Below are 24,350 nucleotides of genomic sequence, written 5' to 3'. Positions count from 1 at the left end.
TACTTTTTGGTAAAGCTCTAATATCTTAACTTTTTTTTCTTTTAGAAGTAGAGTTTCACATAGTCAAGGTTGATATTGAGCTGAGCACGTAGTTGAGGATGATCTTGAACTCCTGATCCTCCTGCCATACCTCTCAGTTTCTGGAATTGTAGGCATGCTTGGATTGAACCTGCAGCTTTGTGTGTTTTAAGCAAGCAGTCAATTAACTACTGCATCCGTAGCTCAGGTAGTCTGTGTTCTTAATGTTCTTTAGAATTGTGGTTATGTAATCAGTAACAATGCTAGGACCTAAGTAAGAGTATTGGCTCTGAGGAAGTAATACATAGGCCACACATAACTTACTATGTCTTATCGTTTAGCCATAATTATGGTCTGATTAACAGTAAAGATAATCTTTCAGTTTTTTGTGGGTCCAGTAGGTTAAAGACAGAATAGAAATGCATTTAGCTCAGTTTATTTAACTGAAGCCAACATGCCTCTCCTGTAGGTCTGACGCCTACCTAAATCTTAGAACACATGGCATGGTGGGGGGTTTTTATATAGCAACACTACTGGCCTTCAAAAACAAACATTTTTCTTTAAGGCTTTTATCACTGTCTTCTTCTAGATAATCTTATTCCCCTAGGTTTATATTCTTGACATCAGAAAATAATACGGAAGTTACTGATTGTTTTACAGATGGCATCAGAAGACTTAAAGTCATCTTGTTGACATAAAATTAATTTTTTTCTCTTTTTTCTTGCTGAAGAAACTAAATTTATGCATTCTTTGATGGAGGTTGTGTGTTTTAACTTTAAGGCAAAAACCAGTTTCTAAAATAATCATGGGTCTGCTTTGGTTTTGTTTGTTTGTTTTCAAAGATTTATTTATTTTATATATGTGAGTACACTATTGCTGTCCTCAGACACACCAGATCACTTTACACATGGTTGTGAGCCACCATGTGGTTGCTAGGAATTGAACTCATGACCTCTGGAAGAGCAGTCAGTGCTCTTAACCGCTGAGCCATCTCTGCAGCCCATGGTTCTGCTTTGTAAGCATGAATTTATAACTGCTTCTCTTTGCCCACTTATGAGAATTAAATGACGTGGTTTCCATTAATTTAGCAGTGTTTATGGTGTTTCTATTTATTGGTGAATGTCTTAGTTTAGGGGTACGAGAAATGAAAACTACAATACCAGTCTTCAAAACACCTACACAGTAGATTTGGCTGAGGAAAATGGAAGCAGATCAATTAGTAGATCATCATAATGCTTTGTATTAAGAGTTATAAAGCATCCACTCCCAGATCTGCTTCCTGCTTCTTTATAAAATGAGGATAGTATTATAATCTTGTAAAGGTGCTGTGTTGACTAAAATAAGGTAGTATCTTATCTAAATGAACTCGACATAGAATTTTCAGTAGCTGTTAGTGGCTGCTGTTATTATAAGAAATAAAAGAGGGCTGGAGAGATGGTTCAGAGGTTAAGAGCACTGACTGTTTTCCAGAGGTCCTGAGTTCAGTTCCCAGCAACCACATGGTGGTTCACAACCATCTGTAATGGGATCTGATGTCCTCTTCTGGTGTGTCTGAGGAGTCAGTGTACTCACATTCATAAAATAAATAAAATCTTTTAAAAAAAAGGAAAGAAAAGAGTATGTGGGGGCATAGAAACTGTTTTTAAACCAAAATTGAGGGCCTAGGTGTGAGAAACGAACTATATGAGATAAAGTTGGGATTGTAGGTTAAAGGACTACCATTGCAAAAGCAGTGATTCGTGAGATAATACGACATTTCTGATGTGATCAGAGCTAAATAAATGGTGAGAGGTGAGCCTTAAAACATAAAGACAAGATCATAAAGAGCTTAGTGTGTCAGGGGGGAGTTGGACTTTATACTGAGAACAGTTAGGGGCCCAGTTAAGGGCATTGTGGGAATAGATAAGACTAATGGCTTGGAGGTTATTGAAATAAGACAAGAGAGTAAAATTAATTTTTTAAAAAAATATTAAACCCTCGTTGTGAGTCAGTTACATTACACAGATTACTGTGTTAATTGAGTGAACCATCCTTCACAGTAGCAGTAACTACCAGTCATTGAATGTTTGCACTCTGTTAGGTATGATACCTAATGCTTTAGAGGTATTAGCTAATTTGCAGATTCCAATAACTTGATAAGGTAGATTTTATTCTTTTAATTTTAAAGATGAGAAAGTGAGCCCTAGAAAGGTTAGGCGGTCTGCCTAATGTAAGATTACACTTAAAAGTTACAGAACTGGGGCTTTATCCCAGATTTGGTGCATCACCTGGATTTAGACATCTTTAACATGCTCGTCACATGCGACAAGACCAAGGTGGTAAAGAATAGAAGGCGGTTTTAAGAGGGGATTTAAGGATGAGTCCTAGACCTGTGGTTTGTGCTACCAGGTGAATGAAGTGTGAGTAGAGGATATTAGACTGGGGCATATGAGCTTGAGGCACATCAGGATTTCAGTAGGAAATGCTAAATTCTTCCTCCTGTTATTGTCACTGTCATTATTAGAGATGGGTCTTATATGGTTCAGCTTGGTCTGGAAGTCACTACATAACTGAGGACAACCCTGAACTCCTAGACTATAGATGCCTTTGCCTCCTGAGTGCTGGGATTCCATGTGTGAACTGCCACGCTGGGTATTGATCCTGGGGTTTATGCCATGCAAATATCCTACTGATTGAGCTACATCCCTTGCCCTTGCTAAATTAATTGCTAAGGAATAATACTTTCAGAATCAGGGATTGGGAGCCATGGAAAGGGCTGGATAGGAAAGCGGTATGAGCAAAGATTGAGACTGTGCTGGGTTAGGCTTTAGTATTAGTCCTGTGGATCAAAGAGGCAGACTTATACCTCTGTGGGAAGCTATTTTTCTAGCAGAGCACCACTTTCACTTAAAAATAAGCCAGTTTCTCCATCGTAGAAATCAAATTCCTTTTATTTGAGCATATTGTTAGTGTTGGCAAATTTCCATAATTACACAGGAAGAAAGTCCAGGGAGTCAAAAGATAACCCCTAGTTTTAGTTCTATGCCTTTATTTTAGTTTCACTTTGTAAAGAATTAGTGGTGTGTTTGGCCTTACTGCATAGAAGAGGACTAAGTGATGAGAAGAATTTTTGTAGGACATGGTAGTACATACCTTTAATCCTAGAATTAGGGAGGCAGGAGCAGGTGAATCTCTGTGAGTTCGAAGCCAGCCTGGTCTGTATAGCGAGATCGAAACCAGCCAAAGCAACCTAATGAGATCAGGTCTCAATAAACCCAAAGTTTTTCAGTTGTTTCCCCAATTAGAAGGTAATATTTTATGTTATTTTATAAATAGTTTCATAATGATTGTCAGTATGTTTTTAGAATACACTTCAGAGGTATAAACAGTAGTATCTACTAGTTTACTTGTGAGATGACCAGTATATGGAATTTATAGACCAATTTCCAGTCCCTCAAACTCTTAGCTCTCTTTTATTGAAAAATGGACATTGGTTTCAGAATACCTTTGCCATTACCGGATAGATGTTATAATAGCTGTCACACCTTGTTCTGACCCCTCTGTTTCTATTGTGTGTCAGTTAAGGGTATGTTTGCATAAGAAGCTTTAAAGACGTTAGAGAATAGAGACTTGTTTATTTATCAGCCTTCGTAGCATTATCATTTTGGATTTTCTGTTCTTTTCTGAAAGCTCTCTATGGTGGTAATTCTTATCCTGAAAATTCTGGCCAAAGCTATGGATTCTTTCCCTAAGAAAATGCCTATGGGATATCCAATAGAAATGTCAGATTGACTTGTAAATGGACTTGGGTCCCAGGGACATAATCTATGACAGTACTGTGGCCTTGAGAGTTATAGGTGGCTGTGGGTGGTAACTGAAGCAGCAGCCTTAGGTTAAATCACCTGGGGCGAGAATATCCTGAGAGAAGGTACATATTTACTAGAGCTTTGAGGAGACGGGCTTGCAAGGTAGACAGAGAATGTTGAGTCTGGAGAGGTGTGTGACGAAACCTAGCAAAGACAGTTTGTCCAAAGGCTGAGCAAGAAGTTTCAAGAAAGGAATAGTTAGCAAGGAGAGGGCAAGTCAGTAAGAACAGGAAAGTGTTCCCACACTTCCTCAGTCTTTTCATTGTTGCCAAAGAGCTCTGGGTTGTTGTTGTTGTTGTTGTTGTTGTTGTTGTTGTTGTTGTTGTTGTTTTGTTTTGTTTTGTTTTGTTTTTGAGACAGTGTTTCTGGCTGTCCTGGCACTGAGAATTCTGCTTGCCTCTGCCTACCAAGTGCTGGGATTAAAGGCGTGCTCCATCCATACCTGGATTGCCAAAGACCCTAACACACCCTAAAATGTTAGCACACAGAATGGATTTTGTATATATATGTGTGTGTGTGTGTGTGTGTGTGTGTGTGTGTGTGTGTGTGTGTGTATGTGTGTATGTATGTATGTATGTTTTTGGAGGGCCACAAACTATTGTAATAGCATTTTTGTCCCTGTAGGACAGTATTCCTATACAAAGAATGCATGTAATAAAAAGTGGATTAAGTGACCTTAAAGAACTGTTTTTCTGGAATGCTAGATCTATTAGCTATTTCAGAGTAGGTGAAGAAGTATAGAACTGGAGGCTGGAAGTTGAGGAGAAGGGCTTCTAAGTGGAGGCAGGGAGTTAGTGCCATCAATTCTGTCTTGTTAGCAGTACCTAAAATGTCAGCACAAATAAAGAGTCACCCTAGTCAGAAAGAACTTCATATGAAGTTGTTATGCTGCTGCTTATAGTGCCCAAATTAACATGCATTTTGAATATATGCTGTTCTTTTCTTTTTCATATTTCATCATTGAAAATCTCACTCTGCTTCATTACTGACCTTAACAAATATGAATGTCCTCAAAGTGTTTCTTAACTGGCTGTTTTTTGAAAAGTTATTTGGTCAATGGCCTCTGGAAACCCACTAGTAGGCACACCTATTTGTCAGCACAGCAAAGAATGTTTTGCTAGTGCCCTATGTGTTCTCAGTTCAGTCAAGCTGTCCAAGATGAATCATTACTGAGCAGAATTGGCGAGGGATACTTGGGTGGCCATCATGATGTTGCAGATACAGCAGTTTTAACCACACTCAAAAGTTTGGGTCACCATAGCATAGTTCACAGTAAAATAAAGTAGTGAGCAGGGCTGGAGAGACGACTGAGCAGTAAGAGCACTAACTGTTCTTTAGAGGATCCAGATTTGATTCCCAGGACCAACATGGTGGTTGACAGCCATCTGTAACTTCAGTTCCAGGGGATCTAATGCCATATTCTGGTCTTGATGGGCACCACACACATATGGTGCATAGGCAAGCATAGACAAAACACCCATACACATAAAATAAAAAGAAATATTTTAAGTGAAAAATTATGCCTTTAATCCCAGTACTCAGGAGGCAGGGCAGGCAGATCTTTCCGAGTTGGAGACCAGCCAAGACAGCTAGTTATATAGAGAAACCCTGTCTCGAAAAATAAGACATAACAAAACAAAACCAAAAAGAATAAAACCAAAAAACACCAAACCAAACCAAACTGTTCTTTATGCTAGATCCCAGCCCAAAGCCACTGCTATCCTGGCCTCACGTGTCATGTAGCGTGTTTTTGGTCTTTTCCTCATTCCTTCGCATATGCTGAACTCGGCATATAAAGTCGGTGTGGTTATGTATGTGCTTGTGCTGGGCTTTCTACAACCCCTGTCTCACATTCCTCATGCCTTTAAAGCTTGTCTTTCCTGGTATAAAGAGATTCCCTGTGCCCAGGTTGCAATAATGAGATTTCACACCTCTGCCCTATTACCCCTGTATGTTGTACTGCAGTTTCAGTCATATCATAAAATCAGTTTTTATGTGCTTTGGGGAATACTCAGCTTAGGTTTACAGGGGTAGCTCAGAAAATGCAACAAATGTGAGAAGGCAGTTGAGAAGCCCTTGTGTAAAGTGGGTGTGTTTCTCTGTCCTGCCAGTGGCTTGCAACCAGTCAGAGTATGGATGAATTGGCTCAACACTGACAACATCTGTGCCTGTTTTTCTGGTGCCTGATCTTTTCGTTCTTGTAGAACGATGTCTAGAACTTGATCTAATCAAATGGAGGCATTAATCCTCTGGAGCTCACAACCACCCCAGCTCCAGAGGATCTGATACCCTGCAGGCAGAACATTGAACACATAAAATAGAATAAATAAGTCTTTGGAAAAGTGTGATTTTGCTCTACACTACTTTTCAGATGATAATCTTATTTGCTGTCAAGTAATTTTTAGCAGATGACCTGGAGAACTTGTATTTATGAGTTCTAGCCCTGACTTTTTTTTTTTTCCCATTTTATTCTGGGGGATTGAACTCAGGGCTTTGCAGGAAATTTGTACTCACTGCTTATTTCCTCTCTAGTTATAATTGGAGATTTAATTAGATATAATTTATTGATGTGTGTAAAGTGTACTGACAGTATAAAAGTTGATAAAGTGTTTTTGTATGTGTGTATACATATTTTATGTGTGCATGTGCACACATGTACTTATAGCCTAGAGGGTACAATAAGTGTACGCTCTTAATCAGTTTTTACCTTATTTTTTGAGAAAGGGCCTTTTGCTGAACCTGGAGTTTAGCATTTCAGCTAGACTCGCTGACCAGCAGCCTGCAAAGATCTGCCTGTCTCTGCTTTGCCAGTACTGGGATGGCAGACATGTGCCACTGCACCTGCCTTTTTCTTGGGTGCTGAAAATCCAAATTAAGACCCTCGTGCTGGTATGGCCAACACTTTAGTGACTGGGCCAGCTCCCCAGCACCAAAAGTTGGTAAGTTTTGAAATATATAATATACAAAACACCACCAGTGTCATAACAGTAAACATACCTGTTGTGCTGGCTAGTTTTATGTCAACTTGACACAGGCTAGAGTCATCTGAAAGGAGGGAACCACTACTGAAAAAGTGTCTCCCTGTGATCTGGCTGTAGGGAATTTTCTTAATTAGTGGTTAATGAGGGAGAGCCCATACTGTTGTGGGTGATGCCATCCCTGTACTAATAGTCCAGGGTTCAATAAGAAAGCAGGCGGAGCAAACCAGTGATCAGCAACCTCTGTGGCCTCTGCATCAGCTTCTGCCTCTGGGTTCCAGCCCTACTTCAGTTCCTATCCTGTCTTCCTTTAGTGCTGGGCTATGCTGTGGAAGAGTAAGCCTAATAAACCAAATTGCTTTTTGATCAAGGTCACAGCAATAGTAACCCTAACTAGGTCATCTGACTTCCCTAGAACTTTTGTCATGCCCCTTGGCATCCTTCTATACTCTCCTCTAACCCAGGCAATACTAGTCTGGTTTTTTAGTGGACTGGTTAGCAATTTTTAGAGTTATATTCCAGCATACTTTGGAGATACTATGGGTTTGGTTCCCAAACCACTGCAATAAAGTGAATATCACAAAAGAAAGCCACTTGAATTGTATTCCCACTGCATATAAAAGTTATCTTTATACTATAACATAACCTAGTAAATGTGTAATAGCATCATATCTAAAAATATATAATATATACACTTTTTAAACATTTTATTGGTTTTTGTGAATTTCACATCTTGCACCCCAATCCCACTCATCTCCCTTTTGCTGTGTACCCACCCTCCATCCTTGTAATCTCCCCTCTCAAAAGAAGAAAAAAGTCTTGTGCTATATCTTAGTTAGGATTTTACTGCTATGAACAGACACCATGACCAAGGCAACTCTTATAAGAACAACATTTAATTGGGGCTGGCTTACAGCTTCAGAGGCTCAGTCCATTATCATCAAAGCAGGAACATGGCAGCATCCAGGCAGGCATGGTGCAGGAGGAGCTGAGAGTTCTACATCTTCTACTGAAGGCTGCTATCAGAATACTGACTTCCAGGCAGCTAGGATGAGGGTCTTATAGCCCACACGTACAGTGCCATATCTATTCCAACAGGGCCATACCTTCTAATAGTGCCACTCCCTTGTTCCCCTAGACTTGTTCAAACATGAGTCTGTGGGGGCCATACCCAAACATAGCATAATGAAAAATAGGTTTAGTATAATTTCAAAAGCCTATAGCAGTCTCAACAGTGTTAAAAAAAAGTCCAAAGTTCAAGGTCTCTTTTGAGGTCTATCCAACCACTTAACTGTAATCCCCAATAAGACAGGAAACCAGCTGGGCAGACTCCAAACTCTGCATCTCCATGTCTGATGTCAACGTGGCCTTCAGTTCTCCAACTCCCTTTTCATCTTTGTTCACTGCAACAAACTTCTTTCTCCTGGGCTGGTTCCACTTCCTTTTAACAGCTTTTCTCTGCAGATAGCCCAAGGCTCTGGTATCTCAAACATCTTGGGTTCTCCAAGGCAACTTTAATGTTACAGCTTCTTGTTTCAATGTCTGAGATCCACATGATCTTCTGGGAGCCTCCAAAGGGCTGGCTTCACTTCTCCAGCTCTGCCCTCTGTAGCACTCTAAGCTCAAGTTGATCCATTATCGTTATAGTTCTTGGTGACTATACCATGATACTGGCATTTCCAGTATACTGCAGTCTTCCACTGCAACTAGGCTTCACCAATAGCCTCTCACAGGCTCTCTTCATGGTGCCAAGCCTCAACTCCTTTGCATGACCCCTTCAGTCCTGGGCTGTACCTTCACCAATGGCCTTCCATGGCCTCTCACAGTGCCCAGCCTCAGCTGCTCTTCATGACCCCTTCATACCTTCAAAACCAGTACCACCTGGGTGACTCTTACACATTACCAAATGTAGCTGCAGCACATTTAGCTGTCTTTGGAAAACAGCTTCTTTGTGCTCTCAGAGAACACTTCCCAGAAGATTTAACCTCAGTGATGCTGGTCTCCTCTTAATCACCACTAATTTCTCAGCTCCAGCTAACTAGCATCATTTTTCTCAGTAGTCATTTTTATTCTGGACTCAAGCCGGAGCCAGGTGGCCAAAGCTGCCAAGTTCTGCTGCCTCCTGGGGCAGGAGCATAGCCCCCTTGTTCTATTACATTACCATCAGCTTTCTGTTTTCCAGTTCCTTGACTGCCGAAGCTTGGCTGTCCTGGAACTTGCTCTGTAGATTGACTTTGAATTCAGAGATCTGCATGCCCGTCTCCTAAGGTGGGCCACCAAACCTGGATTTCAGTTTTTCTTTACTTAGAACTTGTTCTGTTCTAGGCTGGACTTGAACTCAGAGATCTGCTTGTCTTTGCCTCCTGGGATTAAAGGCTTGTACGACCATACCTGGACCTAAATTTAGCTGGGTGGAATCTTACCACAAAGTCATTACTCCATAATTCAATTTAATATCCTGGAACAGTGGATTCAGCTCCATTTCACTTCCTGGTGCCCCTTTAATACTCGAACCATATATTTTATATTTTTTTTTCTTAGCTTGCTATGCTTGTTTATGATGCTCTTCCTGAGACTTGACCAGAGAACAGTCTCTGCTGGGCTTTTTTGAGATTTCCTTTGTCAGTGTAATTAATATAAATCTCTTTACCTTAGCCTCAGGTAGACTCTTCAGACAAGGGCAAAAGTAGCCTAATTCTTCACCAAATTACCACAAAAACAGTCTCTGGGCCACATATTGAAAATCTACACTGAAACCTCTTGGGCCAAGTCCACACAATTCAGACCACTCTCAGTAACATAGTCTTCCATATTCCTACTAGGATAGCCCATTAAACCCCATTTAAAGTATTCCACTGCTTTCCAAATCCAAAGTCCCAAAATCCACATTCTTCCAAACAAAAGTATGGTCAGGCTTATCACAATACCCCACTCCTGGTACCAACTTCTATATTAGTTAGAGTTTTACTGCTATGAACAGACACCATGACCAAGGCAACACTTATAAGGACAACATTTAATTGGGCCTGGTTTACAAGTTCAGAGGTTCAGTCTGTTATCAAGGCAAGAGTATGGAAGCATCCAGGCAGGCATGGTGCAGGCAAAACTGAAAGTTCATCTTCACCTAAAGGCTGTTAGAGGAAGGCTGACTTCCAGGCAGCTAGGATGAGGGTCTTACAGCCCACACATACAGTGCCATACCTATTCCAACAGGGCCACACCTTCTAATAGTGCCACTCCCTGAACTGAACATAAGCAAACCATCACATGATAGCTATAGTGTGTCACAGTGTGTCCCATAGTATACCCTTTTGTCCACACTTGCAATGAGTCATTGGTCTGGTTTGAGGCCTTTGGCTTCTGCTACACTGTCAATACCGGAATCTCATGGTATTCCTCTCAGATACCCTGGTGTTGCCCTGTGTCATGGAGATCCTGTAGTTTTGGATCTCTAGGACTGACCTCTTCATGAGCTCCATCAGTTCATAGATAGGGTACATGTTGGACTAGGCCAACACAAAGCACTGAATCTGAGCCTGGGAGATATCTGAGCTGGTTAGCTCGCCTGCTCTCCTGCACCCACACTTCCAGGGCACACTTTCCACACTGCCCTGCCTAGTTCAACCAATGTTGCAGCCACCAAAGGACAGAGCCAGCTTTCGTGTACTTGGTGCTGGCTCACCCGTGTCCAAACCATCAGGCCAGGTCTCATCTTATACTGTCAGAGTGACTGGCTCACCCACAACCATCCCCAACCACCAGAGTCAGTTCTACTGTGTTGCCCAATCAAGATATAGAGTGCTCTTTCCTGAGTGCTGCAGCCCATGAGGGGTAGGGCAAGGTCTTTTGCTCTCATGGCCGTGGGGCCAGTTCTCTGGCCTGTGGAATATGGCAGGAAGTGAGAGTAGGAGAGGGCATTCCTCTCGACACTGTAGTTGCATGGCAGACAAGTGGCAGGGCTGACTCTCTCACAGTAACCCACCCCACTGACATCCCCATCTTTTCTATTCCCCATTTCCACCCACCCCACACTGGACTGGATCGGCTAGGGCGCATTCCCTGCCCAGACTGCACGGCCCCAGGTAGAGGTTATCTGGCAGGGTTCGTGTTAGACATGGTGTGCTGCCTAGGGCCTGCGGGGTGCTGGACTGGTGGTTGTCTAGAGCTTGCTCCCCAACAGGGTCTCCAGGGCCTGGTGAAAGTTGTCTCAGGCTCACTCTAATATACATACATACATACACACACACACACACACACACACACACACACACACACACACTTTCATTTAAAATACTTGATTACATGGAACAGTGACATGTTTTTAATCCTAACACTAGGCAAGATCTCTGTGACTGGAGGCCATCTTGTTCTACATAGTGAGTTCTAGGCCATCTAGAGTAACTCCTGGTCATTTGCAACAAGTCTGTCAGAAGTTGGCAGAGCTTTACGCTTCACTTCAAATTCTAGTTTTCAAGGTTTTTTTTTTTTTTTTGTGTGTGTGTGCAATCTATAGCTATTTTCTGCTACATAGTGAGTGAGACCATGCCTCAAATAAATTCTTTTTTTAGTAAATGTTGACAATCACCCGAGTAACAAATTGTAATCTTTTTATTTGTTAAATCTCCCATTCTTGTGTGAATAGCTGCTGACTTATCAGAGTGATAGTTACTGAGCCATTCCAATGCTCCAAGGCAATTTTTCTTTTTTACTTTTATTTTTATTTTGAGACAGGGTCTCTTACTCACTTTGTAGTCCAAGCTGGGGTAGAACTTGCTGTGGAGCTCAGACTAGCCTTGGTCTTCTGCAGATACCTGGATAATAGTTTCTTACAGTAAGATAACAGTACCATTAACTGACTCTTCTTTTTATGAAATATATATCTCTTGGTACATGGTACTATTTGATAGCATTTTCCCACAGTAATACTTTCACATATGGAGCCAAGGACTCGGACTGTTGCTTAGCTGAGTTGAAGAGTGATTACCTAGTTTGTGCATGTCCCTCGGCCTGATGTCTGGTACCAAGAAATTAGTAGAGGAGGGGAGAATTGTACCTGGAGGAGGTAGAGAGAACTGCGAGTTAGAGCCCTGACTAAGCCATATAATAAGATCCTGGGAAAAACAAACAAGCAAGGTCTTCTTAAACCTGCTGCTGCTTCATGAACTAAGTTCTTATAATGTTGTAAGTCCTTCGTCTCAACTGTGTTCACAGCAGTTTAAGCAGATGATTTCTTTACCAAGACACTGTGTCCTTTGTTCACCTCTTGATTGTAACTCCTGGTCATTTGCAACAAGTCTGTCAGAAGTTGGCAGAGCTTTACGCTTCACTTCAAATTCTAGTTTTCAAGTTTTTTTTTTTTTTCTGCAATCTATAGCTATTTTCTGCACTTAAATTTTGGATCCCTAAATGCCAACCGTAAAGCTGGGCATCAACCTCAGCCAAGATCCTTAACAACACTTTATTTGGTCTTCTAAAGAATGATTCTTACTGGCAATGAATCCTTTCCAGAACACTTAAAGTTTACTTTGCCCAGATCCATTAGATCTATCTATCCATAGGAAGTATGGAAGCAACAGTGGTCTCTTCATGTATGTCCAACAGAGGCTTTGGGGATTCAAGATTACTCTTTTTTTTTTTTTTTCAGAAGAGCTTTTTGTGGTTTTCCCAAAGAGGTACTTCTCAACAGTAAGCTTAAACTTACAGTGACTAGCTAGGGATATAGCTCACCTAGGGATATAGACTGCTTGCCTAGCATGTGCGCGCACACACACACACACACACCTCTCCCTATGGGTCTGATCTGGAGCACTACAGAAACTGTGAGATAGTACACACACACACACACACACACACACACACACACCTCTCCCTATGGGTCTGATCTGCAGCACTACAGAAACTGTGAGATAGTACACACACACACACACACACACACACACACACACACACACACACACCCACCCACCCCTCTCCCAATGGGTCTGATCTGCAGCACTACAGAAACTGTGAGATAGTACACACACACACACACACACACACACACACACACACACACCCACCCCTCTCCCAATGGGTCTGATCTGCAGCACTACAGAAACTGTGAGATAGTGTACACACACACACACACACACACACACACACACACACACACACACACACACACACACACACACACACACACACCCCTCCCTATGGGTCTGATCTGCAGCACTACAGAAACTGTGAGATAGTACACACCTGTGACTCTAGCACTCAGGAAAAAACAAGGGTGCCAGAAGTCATCCCTTGCATCCTGGTTAGCCTTAGTTAATGTCATCTCGACACATCCTGGACTTCTTTGAAAGAAGCCTTAATTGAAGATTTGCCTGGATCAGGTTGGTCTGTGGGTGTATCTATGAGGAATTGTGATTATTAATTGATGTAGGCAGGCCCAGCCCACTATGGGTGGCACTTGTCCCTCAGGCACGTAGCCTGAGCTGTATAAAAGGCTAGCTAAGAGTGAGCCAGGTAAGCAGGCCGACGAGCTGCATTCCTCATAGTTTCTGATAATTAGGTTCCGGGTTGACTTCCTGCCTTGACTTCCCTTTATGATGGACTGTGACTTGGAAATGTAAGACAAAATAAAGTCTTTTCTCATTAACAAGGGACCAGATACTTTTATCACAGCAACAGAAAGGAAACTACATAGGGAATTCCAGGCCATCCTGCAACACATGGAGCCTGTCACAAAATTTCTCTCCAGTAAACATTTGTATGGATGTTTGTCATTTAGGTTTTGTTCCATTTAGAACACAAGCAAAGTAGACTCCTTAAGTCTCTGAGGAGTTTCAGGTTGGAAAAGGAGCTTCAGCCCCTAACCAAGTAGTCATCTCATACTTTGAAGCTTTGTAAACCGGCATTGACTTGGTCTTAAAGCTCCAATGAAATGTGTAAGCAAGCTTTAGTATGCTTATAGTATGCCTTGTCTTGACTAAGTACCTGGCAAATGACATAGGTGTGTGCTTCAGTCTTAAAAGAAGCTGCCAAACTGTTTTTCAAAGTGGTTGTATCAGTATTACTGCAAGCAAAGAAAAGCCACAGATAAGAAGTGGATCCAGTCTAGAAAATGTATCCTTTAAGTTTGGCCTTGCATAGTCACAGGACATGAAAAAAACAGAGACAAATTATTTGTAGGAATGGAGTATGAATTGCCTCTAGTTCCATTCCCAGTAGAATTTATTATATCCACTCCTTTATGTCCACCTGAGGCATTATGCGCACAGGTTTACTGCTCACACTTCTATCAGCATTCTGAGCAAAGAGAATCAAACAGCATATTAAGAGGGCAACATATTTATTACCGAGTGGGTTGTACCCCAGGACCAGAATTTGATTTAATACAATAGAAGGGATGAAGCAAGAGAGGGAGTAAAGCTACATTATTTAAAACCCTTTCGGGGTTGGGGATTTAGCTCAGTGGTAGAGCGCTTGCCTAGGAAGCGCAAGGCCCTGGGTTCGATCCCCAGCTCTGAAAAAAAAAAAAGAACCAAAAAAAAAAAAAAAAAAAAAACCTTTTCAAAAACTGGAAAGATTTTGGTAAACTTTCCTGCTAATGTATTTCATATCAAAGACTAAATGCTTTCTTCCCAAATCAGATGCTGCCCATTCTTGTCACATCTATTCAAGTCATACTGAAAGTAAGTTCTCGTTGGTGCAGCTTAGCAAGGAAAAGAAATAAAACAATCTAATTTAAACAAAGGAATAAAGCTGCCTTTATTTGAAAATGACATGATCATTTTGTAAAAACCCACTGGAATTTGAAAAGAAGTTTAGTGAGGTTGCAGCGCATATTGGTATTTAAAGCTCTTATATGCTGTCAATAACCATAAATGGAAATTTCAAAACAATGTCATAATAGACCAGAAATAGACAAAATAGACGGGTGGTGGTGGTGGTGGTGGTGGTGGTGGTGGTGGTGGTGGTGGTGGTGGTGGTGGTGGTGGTTGTGGTGGTTCAGTAGTGTCATGCTTACCTAGTAAGCACAAGGCCTTGTGTTCAGTCCTCAGCTCCAGAAAAGAAAATAGATAAAATATATTACTTCATTCTATGTGTGTTGAGAGGTACTAACTTGTGCTTTTGTTTTCCTGATATCTGGGGCTTTGTTTGGCCTTGAGGCCAATGCTAATGCTAGGGAACAAGTGGGGAAGTACTGTCCCTTCTTCAGTCTTGTTGGATGACTGACAGCTGGCTTGCTTGTTTTCTGAAGCCTTTGGTAGAATTTGCTTGTGACTCTGAACTTCTCATTGTGAAAAACTTCTTAGCTATAATTCCATTCTTGCTACTAAATGACTGTAAGTAATGTATACCTTTCACAGTGTAACTTCACCAAAGTTGTCAGACTTATTGGCACAAAATTGTCCCGAGCTTTCAATATTTCAGTAGACTCTGTAATGATATCATTTTATTTGTATATTAATAATTTGTATCTTTTCTCTCACAGACTGACTCAACAGTTATCAGAGAAGTTTCATTTCAGTTTATTTTTATTATTTTTGTTTTCCACTCGTCAGTTTATTTCAGATCTCTATTATTTCCTTTTCTTATACTTATTTCTTATACTTATACTCTTTTCTTATACTTATCTTGAGTTTGATTTTTCTCTGTAAATTTCTTCAGGTGGAAGCTAAGGTCTTTGATCTGAGGACCTTTTTATTTTTCTAATATATGTATTTAATGCTAAAAATTTACTACTGTGTACTTTTTTTAAAATCTTATTTTATGTGTATGGATACTTTTTTGCAAGTACGTCTATGTGCCATGTGTGTTCCTGGTGTCAAAGAAAGAAAGGGCATCAGATCCCCGAAACTGGAATTATAGACAATTATAAGCTGCCATGTGGATGCTGCTAGAAATTCAAATGGGTCCTCTGGAAGAGCAGCCATTACTCTTATACCCTGATAATCTCTCCAGTCTCCTATTAAAATATTCTTTAACTGGATTTATCTGGTATATCATTTCACTCAGTTAAAAATTCCTCCTAATTGCCACTTCTTTTTGATCATGAGTTATTTAGAAGTATATCATGTAGTTCCCAAATATATTTGGTTTTGTAAATGTTTGTCTGTTTTTAAGTATTAATTTATTTCTATTTGATCATATCAAAAAATATGCTGTGTGTTACATGAATCTTTTTGAATTGGTTGACATTTGTTTTATAGTCTAAGGCAGTGGTTCTCACCCTTCCTAACACTGTGATGCTTTAATACAGTTCCTCACGTCGTGGTGACTCCAACCATAAAGTTATTTTTGTTGTCACTTTATAACTGTAATTTTGCTAGTGTTATGAATTGTAATATAAATATCTGTATTTTCCAATGGTCTTAGGTGACCCCTGTGAAAGGATTGTTTGACCCCCACACAGGGATTGTAACTGTCGGTCTAGAGTATTGTCTATCTTGGTAAAGCTTTCAAGTTCAAGACCTTCGTAGTAGAAAAATAGATATTACTCTCAATATCTTACAATATTTTTATAAATGTCAATTAGGTTGGTTCATAGACTCTACTGTATCTTTTTTTTCTGACTTCTTCTGTCAGTAATTAAGGTCTCTAATTTTTGCATATATTTTAATTTTTTAATATTTTTTATAGTTCTATGAATTTTTACCGTATATGTGTATGCATAGTCATATATATTTATATACACATTTAAAACATAAACATAAAATTTAAAAATATTTTATATATTAGGTGTTTTGCTTGCATATGTATCTGTGTACCACTTGTATATTTAATGTCCAAGGAGGCCAGAATATTTTAGATTCCCTGGAACTAGACTTACAGATTTTTGGGAACCATTTTGTGGGTGTGAGGAATTATATTTACATCCTCTGGAAGAGCAACCAGTGCTCTTAACTGCTGAGCCATCTCTTCAGATCCCAAAATATATTTCTTTATGTGTGGGACTGTGGATTTACCCCAGGGTCTCATGCGTACTATGCAAGCCCTTTACCACTGAACTATATCCTAAACCCTACATATATTTTAATGTCTACTCTTAGGTTTAAAAATGTTCGGGATATAGGCCCATTGTGATGTTTAATACCAATAGCTTTAATTGTGCGGCAGAGGCAAGTGGAACTGTGTAAATTCAAGGCCACTGTGGTCCATATCTTAAGTTCTAGGGCAGTCAGACTTATGTAATGAAGCAGTGTATGGGAAAAGTGTATGGTAGATCTCCTTTTTTTTTTTTTTTATTTATTAACTTGAGTATTTCTTATATACATTTCGAGTGTTATTGTGTTATTCCCTTTCCCAGTTTCTGGGCAAACATCCCCCTCCCCCCTCCCCTTCTTTATGGGAGTTCCCCTCCCCTCCTCCCCCCATTGCCGCCCTCCCCCCAACAGTCTAGTTCACTGGGGGTTCAGTCTTAGCAGGACCCAGGGCTTCCCCTTCCACTGGTGCTCTTACTAGGATATTCACTGCTACCTATGGGGTCAGAGTCCAGGGTCAGTCCATGTATAGTCTTAGGTAGTGGCTTAGTCCCTGGAAGCTCTGGTTGCTTGGCATTGTTGTTCATAAGGGGTCTCGAGCCCCTTCGAGCTCTTCCAGTTCTTTCTCTGATTCCTTCAACGGGGGTCCTATTCTCAGTTCAGTGGTTTGCTGCTGGCATTCGCCTGTGTTTGCTGTATTCTGGCTGTGTCTCTCAGGAGAGATCTACATCTGGCTCCTGTCGGCCTGCACTTCTTTGCTTCATCCATCTTGTCTAATTGGATGGCTGTATATGTATGGGCCCCATGTGGGGCAGGCTCTGAATGGGTGTTCCTTCTGTGTCTGTTTTAATCTTTGCCTCTCTATTCCCTGCCAAGGGTATTCTTGTTCCCCTTTTAACGAAGGAGTGAAGCATTCACATTTTTAGATCTCCTTTTTTATCTATCATTTTCTTTTCTCTGAAATATACACTGGCACTGATATCATATACACATGTATATGACCTATACCTTATATATTTACATATATATGCTTTCTTTTACTCAGGTATAGTATATCCTTTAAAATTATTTTATTTTTAAGTTTTTATTTATTCATTTAGTGTATATGAGTGTTTTACATGTATGTATGTATGTATGTATGTATGTATGTATGTATGCACAACATGTACATACTATACCCAAGGGACCAGAAGAAAATGTCAGATTCCCTGTAAATGGAGTTGTTAGCCACCATGTCAATGGTAGGAATGGGTCATGGATCCCCTGGAAGAAAAGCCAATGTGCCTTGCCCTCTGAGGCATCTTTCCAGCTTCATGCTTTTATTTTTTAAAAAGACTTCAAATTGTTTTCCATAGTGGCCTGTCATTTGAATCCCATTAAGAACTGCACAAGAAGATTTTCTCTGCCTAGGCTGGACCTGAATGTCTGTTCCACTTTCCTAAGTTTCTCAGGAAGCTGGGGTTACAGATAGGCACTACCAAGCCTACCTTGTTTCTCTCTCTATCTCTCTCTCTCTCGCTCTCTTGCTCTCTCGCTCTCGCTCTCGCTTTGAACTCTTGAGCCCCCTACCTCTGTCCCTTAGACATTAGGATTACAGAACTAGGAACATACCACAGCCAATTTTACATGATGGACACAAGGCTTCCTGAGTGCTAAGCAAGCACTCTACCAACTGAGGTGCCCTCAGCTACTTTTTTTTTTCTTAAGTGGTAACTATTCTGATGGATGTTAGATGATCTTTTTGTTATTTGTTTTAAAACAGGGTCTTTTTGCATAGCTCTGGCTGTTCAGGAACTCACTATGTTGTAGGTCAGGCTGGGCTCAAACTCAGAGATCCACCTGACTCCACCTCCCAAGTGCTAGTGCGCCAGTAGCCTGGCTAGATTTGTTTAATTTTATTTTATTTTGTAACTTTGGCTTGCATTTCCTTGGTATGGTGAATGGTGCCATTTGTATTTCATCTTTGCATAAATGGCTCTTGGATTTCTTTACCTGACTTTCGATCTGAATAATTCTATGCTCTTTCATTTGCGTTGCTTTTGCTGTGATATACCTTAGCGTTTCTATCTTTGTTTTCAGATTTGCATCTCTGACAAAATTGTATTGACAAAGTCATGTTCACTGTCTCTTTTACTCAGAAACTGTAGCTTTCAGCCCTGGAAGATTGACTTCCATCTTTTTCATGTAACTTGTGCAATGTAGGGTCTCACTGTGTAATGGAGTCTGACCTGGAACTCACTATGTAGATCAGGCTAGCTTCAAACTTGGCATCATCCTCACACTTCAGCTTCTTGAATGCTGAGATGTATCTATGCCGCCATGCCCAGATGATCTTTATTTTTGAACATACATAATATTTCTGTAGTGACTATGTAAATGTTCTTCTGTGTAATTCTAACCCAACAGTCCGGTTGTAGTTGATCTTGTTTGATGATTCTACTCATTATGTGTTCTCTCCCTGCCTCCTTTGCATACTTGTGTCTTAGTCACTGTTCTATTGCTGTGGAGAGACACAAGACTGTGGTGACTCTTATAAAGGAAAGTATTTCATTGGGGCTGGCTTACAGTTTCCAAAGTTTACTTGATTATCATCATGGAAGGGACCGCAGCATTATGCAGGCAGGCACTGGAGCAGAAGCTGAGAGTTCTGAGTCCTGATCCGTAGTGGGGTAGAGACAGGGAGAGGGAGAAGGAGAAGGAGGGAGACAGAGACAGACTTACTCACGCTGGACTTGGCATGGGCTTTTATGTATCTGTCTGTTTATCTGTCTGTCTGTCTGTTTATCTATCTATCTATCTATCTATCTATCTATCTATCTATCTATCTATCTATAATTTATTTTGGCAGTTTTAGGAGACAGGATTTCTTTACATTGCCCTTGCTGTTCTAGAACTCACTCTTTAGTCTAGACTAGCCTCAAACTCAGAGAAATCCACTTGCCTCTGCCTTTCTTTTTTTTTTTTTTTTTTCCGGAGCTGGGGACCGAACCCAGGGCCTTGCGCTTGCTAGGCAAGCGCTCTACCACTGAGCTAAATCCCCAACCCTGCCTCTGCCTTTCAAGTGCTAGGAGTAAAGGTGTGCACTGTGATGCCCAGTATAGGACTTTTGGAACCTCAAAGCCCACTCTCAGTGGCACATTTCTCCAACAAGACCACACCCCTTAGTCCTTTCAAAATAGTTCCACTACCCGGTGACCAGCATTCAAATCTATGAGCCTATAGGGACAATTCTCATTCAAATCACCGTATGTTGATTGGATATTTGTACTGGTTAGGGTTTTGTTTTGGTGGGGAGAGGTCATTTCTACATGACACAAACATATCCCAGGAAAGGGACTCTTAATTGAGAAAATGCCTATGTTAAGACTGGCCTGTATGCAAGTCTTTGACATATTTTCTTAATTAATGATGAATGTGGGAGGGGCCAACTCACTGTAGTCTGTGGACAGGTGGGCCTGAGTTATATAAGAAAACAGTCTAAGCAAGATAGGAGAAAGTCAGTAAGTAGCATTCCTCCATGACTTCTGCTTTGATTCCTGTCTCCAGTTATTGCCCTGAGTTCCTGCCCTGACTTCTCTCATTGGTGGACTGTGACTTTGTAAGATAAAACATAGACCCTTCTTCCTCAAGTTGATTTTGGTCATGGTGTTTATCACAACAGTAGACATTCTAGCTAAGACAATATCTAACATTATGATTTATTTTTGACCTTTTGGTTGGCAAATGTATTGCTGTTACAAATGTGTTTTATTCGGGGAATTAACCAGGTTACATTTGAATTTCCCCAGTGCTGTTGTCTAGAAACATTGAAGGCACTAACTGTTTGGCAATGATAGCAATTACTTTTCTATTTCTCATCTATTAGGGACTACTGTGTTTTCCTAGTTGATGTCAGTGTCTTGAAAGCTGTTATTTCTGCTATTTTATCTTACTTGCTTCTTTCTTTTTCATTTTCTGGAGACAGGGTTTCTGTATATAGCCTTGGCTACTCTAGAACTAGCTCTGTAGACCAGGCTGGCCTCAAGCTCAGAGATCCCTCTGCCTCCCTAGTGCTGGGATTAAAGTCAAGAGTCAGTACTACCTGGCCTTATATGCATTTTAAGTTTCTTTGGTATGAGGACAAACCTGGCCTGTTACACCATTTTGGTAGTGGCATATGTACTTTTAGCCTGAGCCTGTTTTTATGCTGGGATTCTTTTTTTTTTTTTTTTTTTTTTTTTTTTTTTGGTTCTTTTTTTTGGAGCTGGGGACCAAACCCAGGGCCTTGCGCTTCCTAGGCAAGCGCTCTACCACTGAGCTAAATCCCTAACCCCTTATGCTGGGATTCTTATATTAAATGTTTTACTGACAAGTTCTCATTTCCCTTTGAGAATGGATTTATATAGGCGATTAGAAGATAAACTCACGTCAGCCAACATGAATGCTTTCTGAAGATGCTCTTAGATTGATGAACTGATTTTGCAATTCTCATATTTTGAGGGCATTTCTTGAGTTACTTGGATCAGGAAGCTAATTTTAAATAACAGTTTTAGAAAATTCTAATTCTGTTTTGTTTTGTTTTCAGAATTAAGAAAAGGAAAGAACAAGAGCGCTACGCTGAAGAGCAGAGACTCCTAAGAGTGAACTGTCCTGAAGAACCTTGTTCAGAAGAGAACATAAGTGATGTGTTAGCTCAGTTACAGCTGCAAGAAATAAAAGGAGCCAGAGAAAAACAGCAACAGAGAGAGAAAGAATATGTAAGGTGACTTAACGTTCTGCAGGAAATTCTGGATCTGGAAGAGACCTAGTAGAAAGTAGGTTTTCTCATATTCCTCAACAGGCTTGCTTTAGCCTGGTGATGGTGGCCCATGCCTTTAATCTCAGTACTCAGAGGGCAGAGGCAAGCACATCTCTGAGTTCCAGGACAGCCAGAAGTATACAGAGAAATCTTGTCTCAAAAAATACAAAGTCAGAGACACTGTATGCCTTCTCATACTGCTCCTCGTTTCAATGATTGACTCGGACCTGTTGGGACTCGTACCATATTTTCCTAGTGCCATGTCCCACAGGAAAACTAGAGGTACAGAGGAGAGAAATATGGCTATAAAATCAGGTATATGCATATTATTCTCCTAATAGTTGACTTACCTGACTGCACTGTATTTCCATAGATATGTAGAAGCTTTACGAGCCCAGGTCCAGGAGAAAATGAAGCTTTATAATATCACTTTACCTCCGCTGTGCTGTTGTGGTCCTGATTTTTGGGATGCTCATCCTGACACCTGTGCCAACAATTGCATTTTCTATAAAAACTATAGAGGTAAGTCCTTAAGGAATAGTTAAGTCGCAATAACAATTAAAATCAAACATCTACGTATAATTAAGAGAATTTTATTTATACCTTTAGAGAACAAATATATGAGACAGTGAAAATTATTTTAATTTCATTTCTCACTGGTCCTGCTTATGATGGAGAAGCGTTTCCAGCTCATTACACTGAATATAAGAATACTTAGATTCGGGCTGGAGAGATGGCTCAGCGGTTAAGAGCACTGACTGCTCTTCCAGAGGTCCTGAGTTCAAATCCCAGCAACCACATGGTAGCTCACAACCATCTGTAATGAGATCTGATGCCGTTTTCTGGTGTGTCTGAGGACAGCTACAGTGTACTCATCTATAATAAATAAATCTTTAAAAAAAAAAAAAGAAGAAGACTTAGTTTCCAGATTTCCCCTTAATTGAACACTTTAAGAGTCTGTCCTCGCTGGGCAGTATAGTGCACATGCCTTTAAACTCAGAACTTGGAGGGAGGCAGAGTTAGATGGATCTCTTTGAGTTTCAGGCCAATCTGGTCTACAGAATGAGTTCCAGGACTGCCAAAGCTACACAGAGAGAGCGTGTCTTGAGGGGAAAAAAAAAAAAAGTGTGTCCTTTATGGCTAAATTAGGAGTCTGTTATCGCCATACTTTAATGCCGTCTAATACAGACTTAAAAGCATATATCCATATTATACTGTCAGTTTTGCTGGGGACACCAACTAGGATGGGAAGCTCTATCAAGAGCCGCAGGCAGGGGGTTGGGGATTTAGCTCAGTGGTAAGGCCCTGGGTTCGGTCCCCAGCTCCGGAAAAAAAAAAAAGAGCCGCAGACAGAGACGATTGAGGGAGTCCTTTCTGTAATTACTCGTGTTTCCTGCCCAGCAGTAAGTATTGATTTGTCAAGGCTCTGTCAGCCTCATAAACATAAACATTGAAATATTTGACATTCAAAATGCTTCATCTGTGTGATATGAATTTATCGGTCCTATGAGTTACTTTAAAGCTTCTTATGACAGTATGAAATGCATGACATTTTATATACTTCTCCCTAGTCTCAGGCCACACTCCAGCCTCATCAAACTTCCTCTTATACTTTTTGTATCTCATACACTTAGCTCTCTACCTATAGTGCTTTTTTTCTTTCCTCCTGTTTATCCCTCAAAAGCCCACTTGAAACGGTACAGCTTCTCACAGCTTTCCGGGGTTCCCTAGCTGTTCGTTTATATTCATCTTCCTATTGGGGTGACATTGTATATATGCCTGTGGTGTGGAAGCACTTTTTACTACAACTTCACTTGTTGCCATTTTCTATAATCTCCGTTCTTTCCTCACAGAGGGTTAGCCTCTTTTGTCAGCACTCAATAAATATTTATTCAGTGGCTGGAATGAGTGCCTGTGGCATTTTGGGTAATGAAGCAGTGCCAATAGGAAAAAGAAGTAGGAGAGCTGTCTAGAGTCTAACTTTATTCATTGTTGTGCAAACCTTCATTTGCAGCATATAATCGGGCATTGCATTCGGTCATCAATTCTTCTGATATCTCTGAGGGGAACGCAACTCTTCGAAATGCCATTCGTAATTTTGCTTCTGCACATAGACGGAACTTCAAAACAAAGTCTCCAGTAAGAGGATGAAGTCAGTGACGATGACTGGTAGTATTTCCACCTTTACTTAAAGTCAACCACAAAAATTATACAGGAAAGGCTGTTAAAATGTATATGATATACTATCTGGAAGGAAGTCCACCTAACTGTCTATGTGCCTTGGGACCAATATCAAAAGCTGCAAACTTGTCTCTTTGGTTTAAACCTTTGTGGGACCTGTTATTTTTAAAGTAATTAGAAAAGTAAGGTTTCTCTTACTTTTTTTGCTGGACTTTTTTTCTTTTAAAAAATGTATTTTAAGCTTTTTCTTTAATTAGAGAAACTCATGAGAAATCTTTGACATTATCTTATCATCCTTCTGAAATTGTGCTTTGGAATCTTGACAGTACTGAAAGTGTCTGGAAGAGGGAGAAAAGAAACAGACTTCTGAACTTTAACGGCCATCTATAGGGCCATTGGCTTTTCTAGTTTTATATAAGAATAGAGAGGAGAAGAATTTGAATTTGGCATACATTTTTTTAAAGAAAAATTTCCTCCCATCTCTTTTACTTTTTAAATGACTGCCTCTTTTTTTCATTCAGTGACATTGAAGATAGGACTTTTAAATTTTATTTTATATTAAATTTGAGATTTTATTTATTTT

At 40.4% G+C, this 24,350-nt stretch overlaps 1 protein-coding gene across 6 annotated transcripts in view; it reads left to right on the top strand.

Annotated features, from left to right (window-relative positions):
• Ccdc15 (coiled-coil domain containing 15) overlaps positions 1-24,350 on the top strand; it is a 77,646-nt gene that overhangs the window by 44,675 nt on the left and 8,621 nt on the right. For all 6 annotated transcript variants that reach the window (NM_001191912.2, XM_087563082.1, XM_087563080.1 and 3 more), the window contains 3 exon segments: positions 21,374-21,550; positions 21,960-22,108; positions 23,601-23,755. In NM_001191912.2, coding sequence (NP_001178841.1) covers positions 21,374-21,550; positions 21,960-22,108; positions 23,601-23,737 — 463 coding nt within the window. In that variant the 3' untranslated portion in view covers positions 23,738-23,755.

This window comes from Rattus norvegicus, chromosome 8 (genome assembly GCF_021556685.1).
Source record: "Rattus norvegicus strain SHRSP/BbbUtx chromosome 8, alternate assembly SHRSP_T2T, whole genome shotgun sequence".
NCBI lineage: Eukaryota > Metazoa > Chordata > Mammalia > Rodentia > Muridae > Rattus > Rattus norvegicus.
Note: the sequence above shows the minus strand (reverse complement) of the source record. Positions and strands in the feature narration are given on the sequence as shown.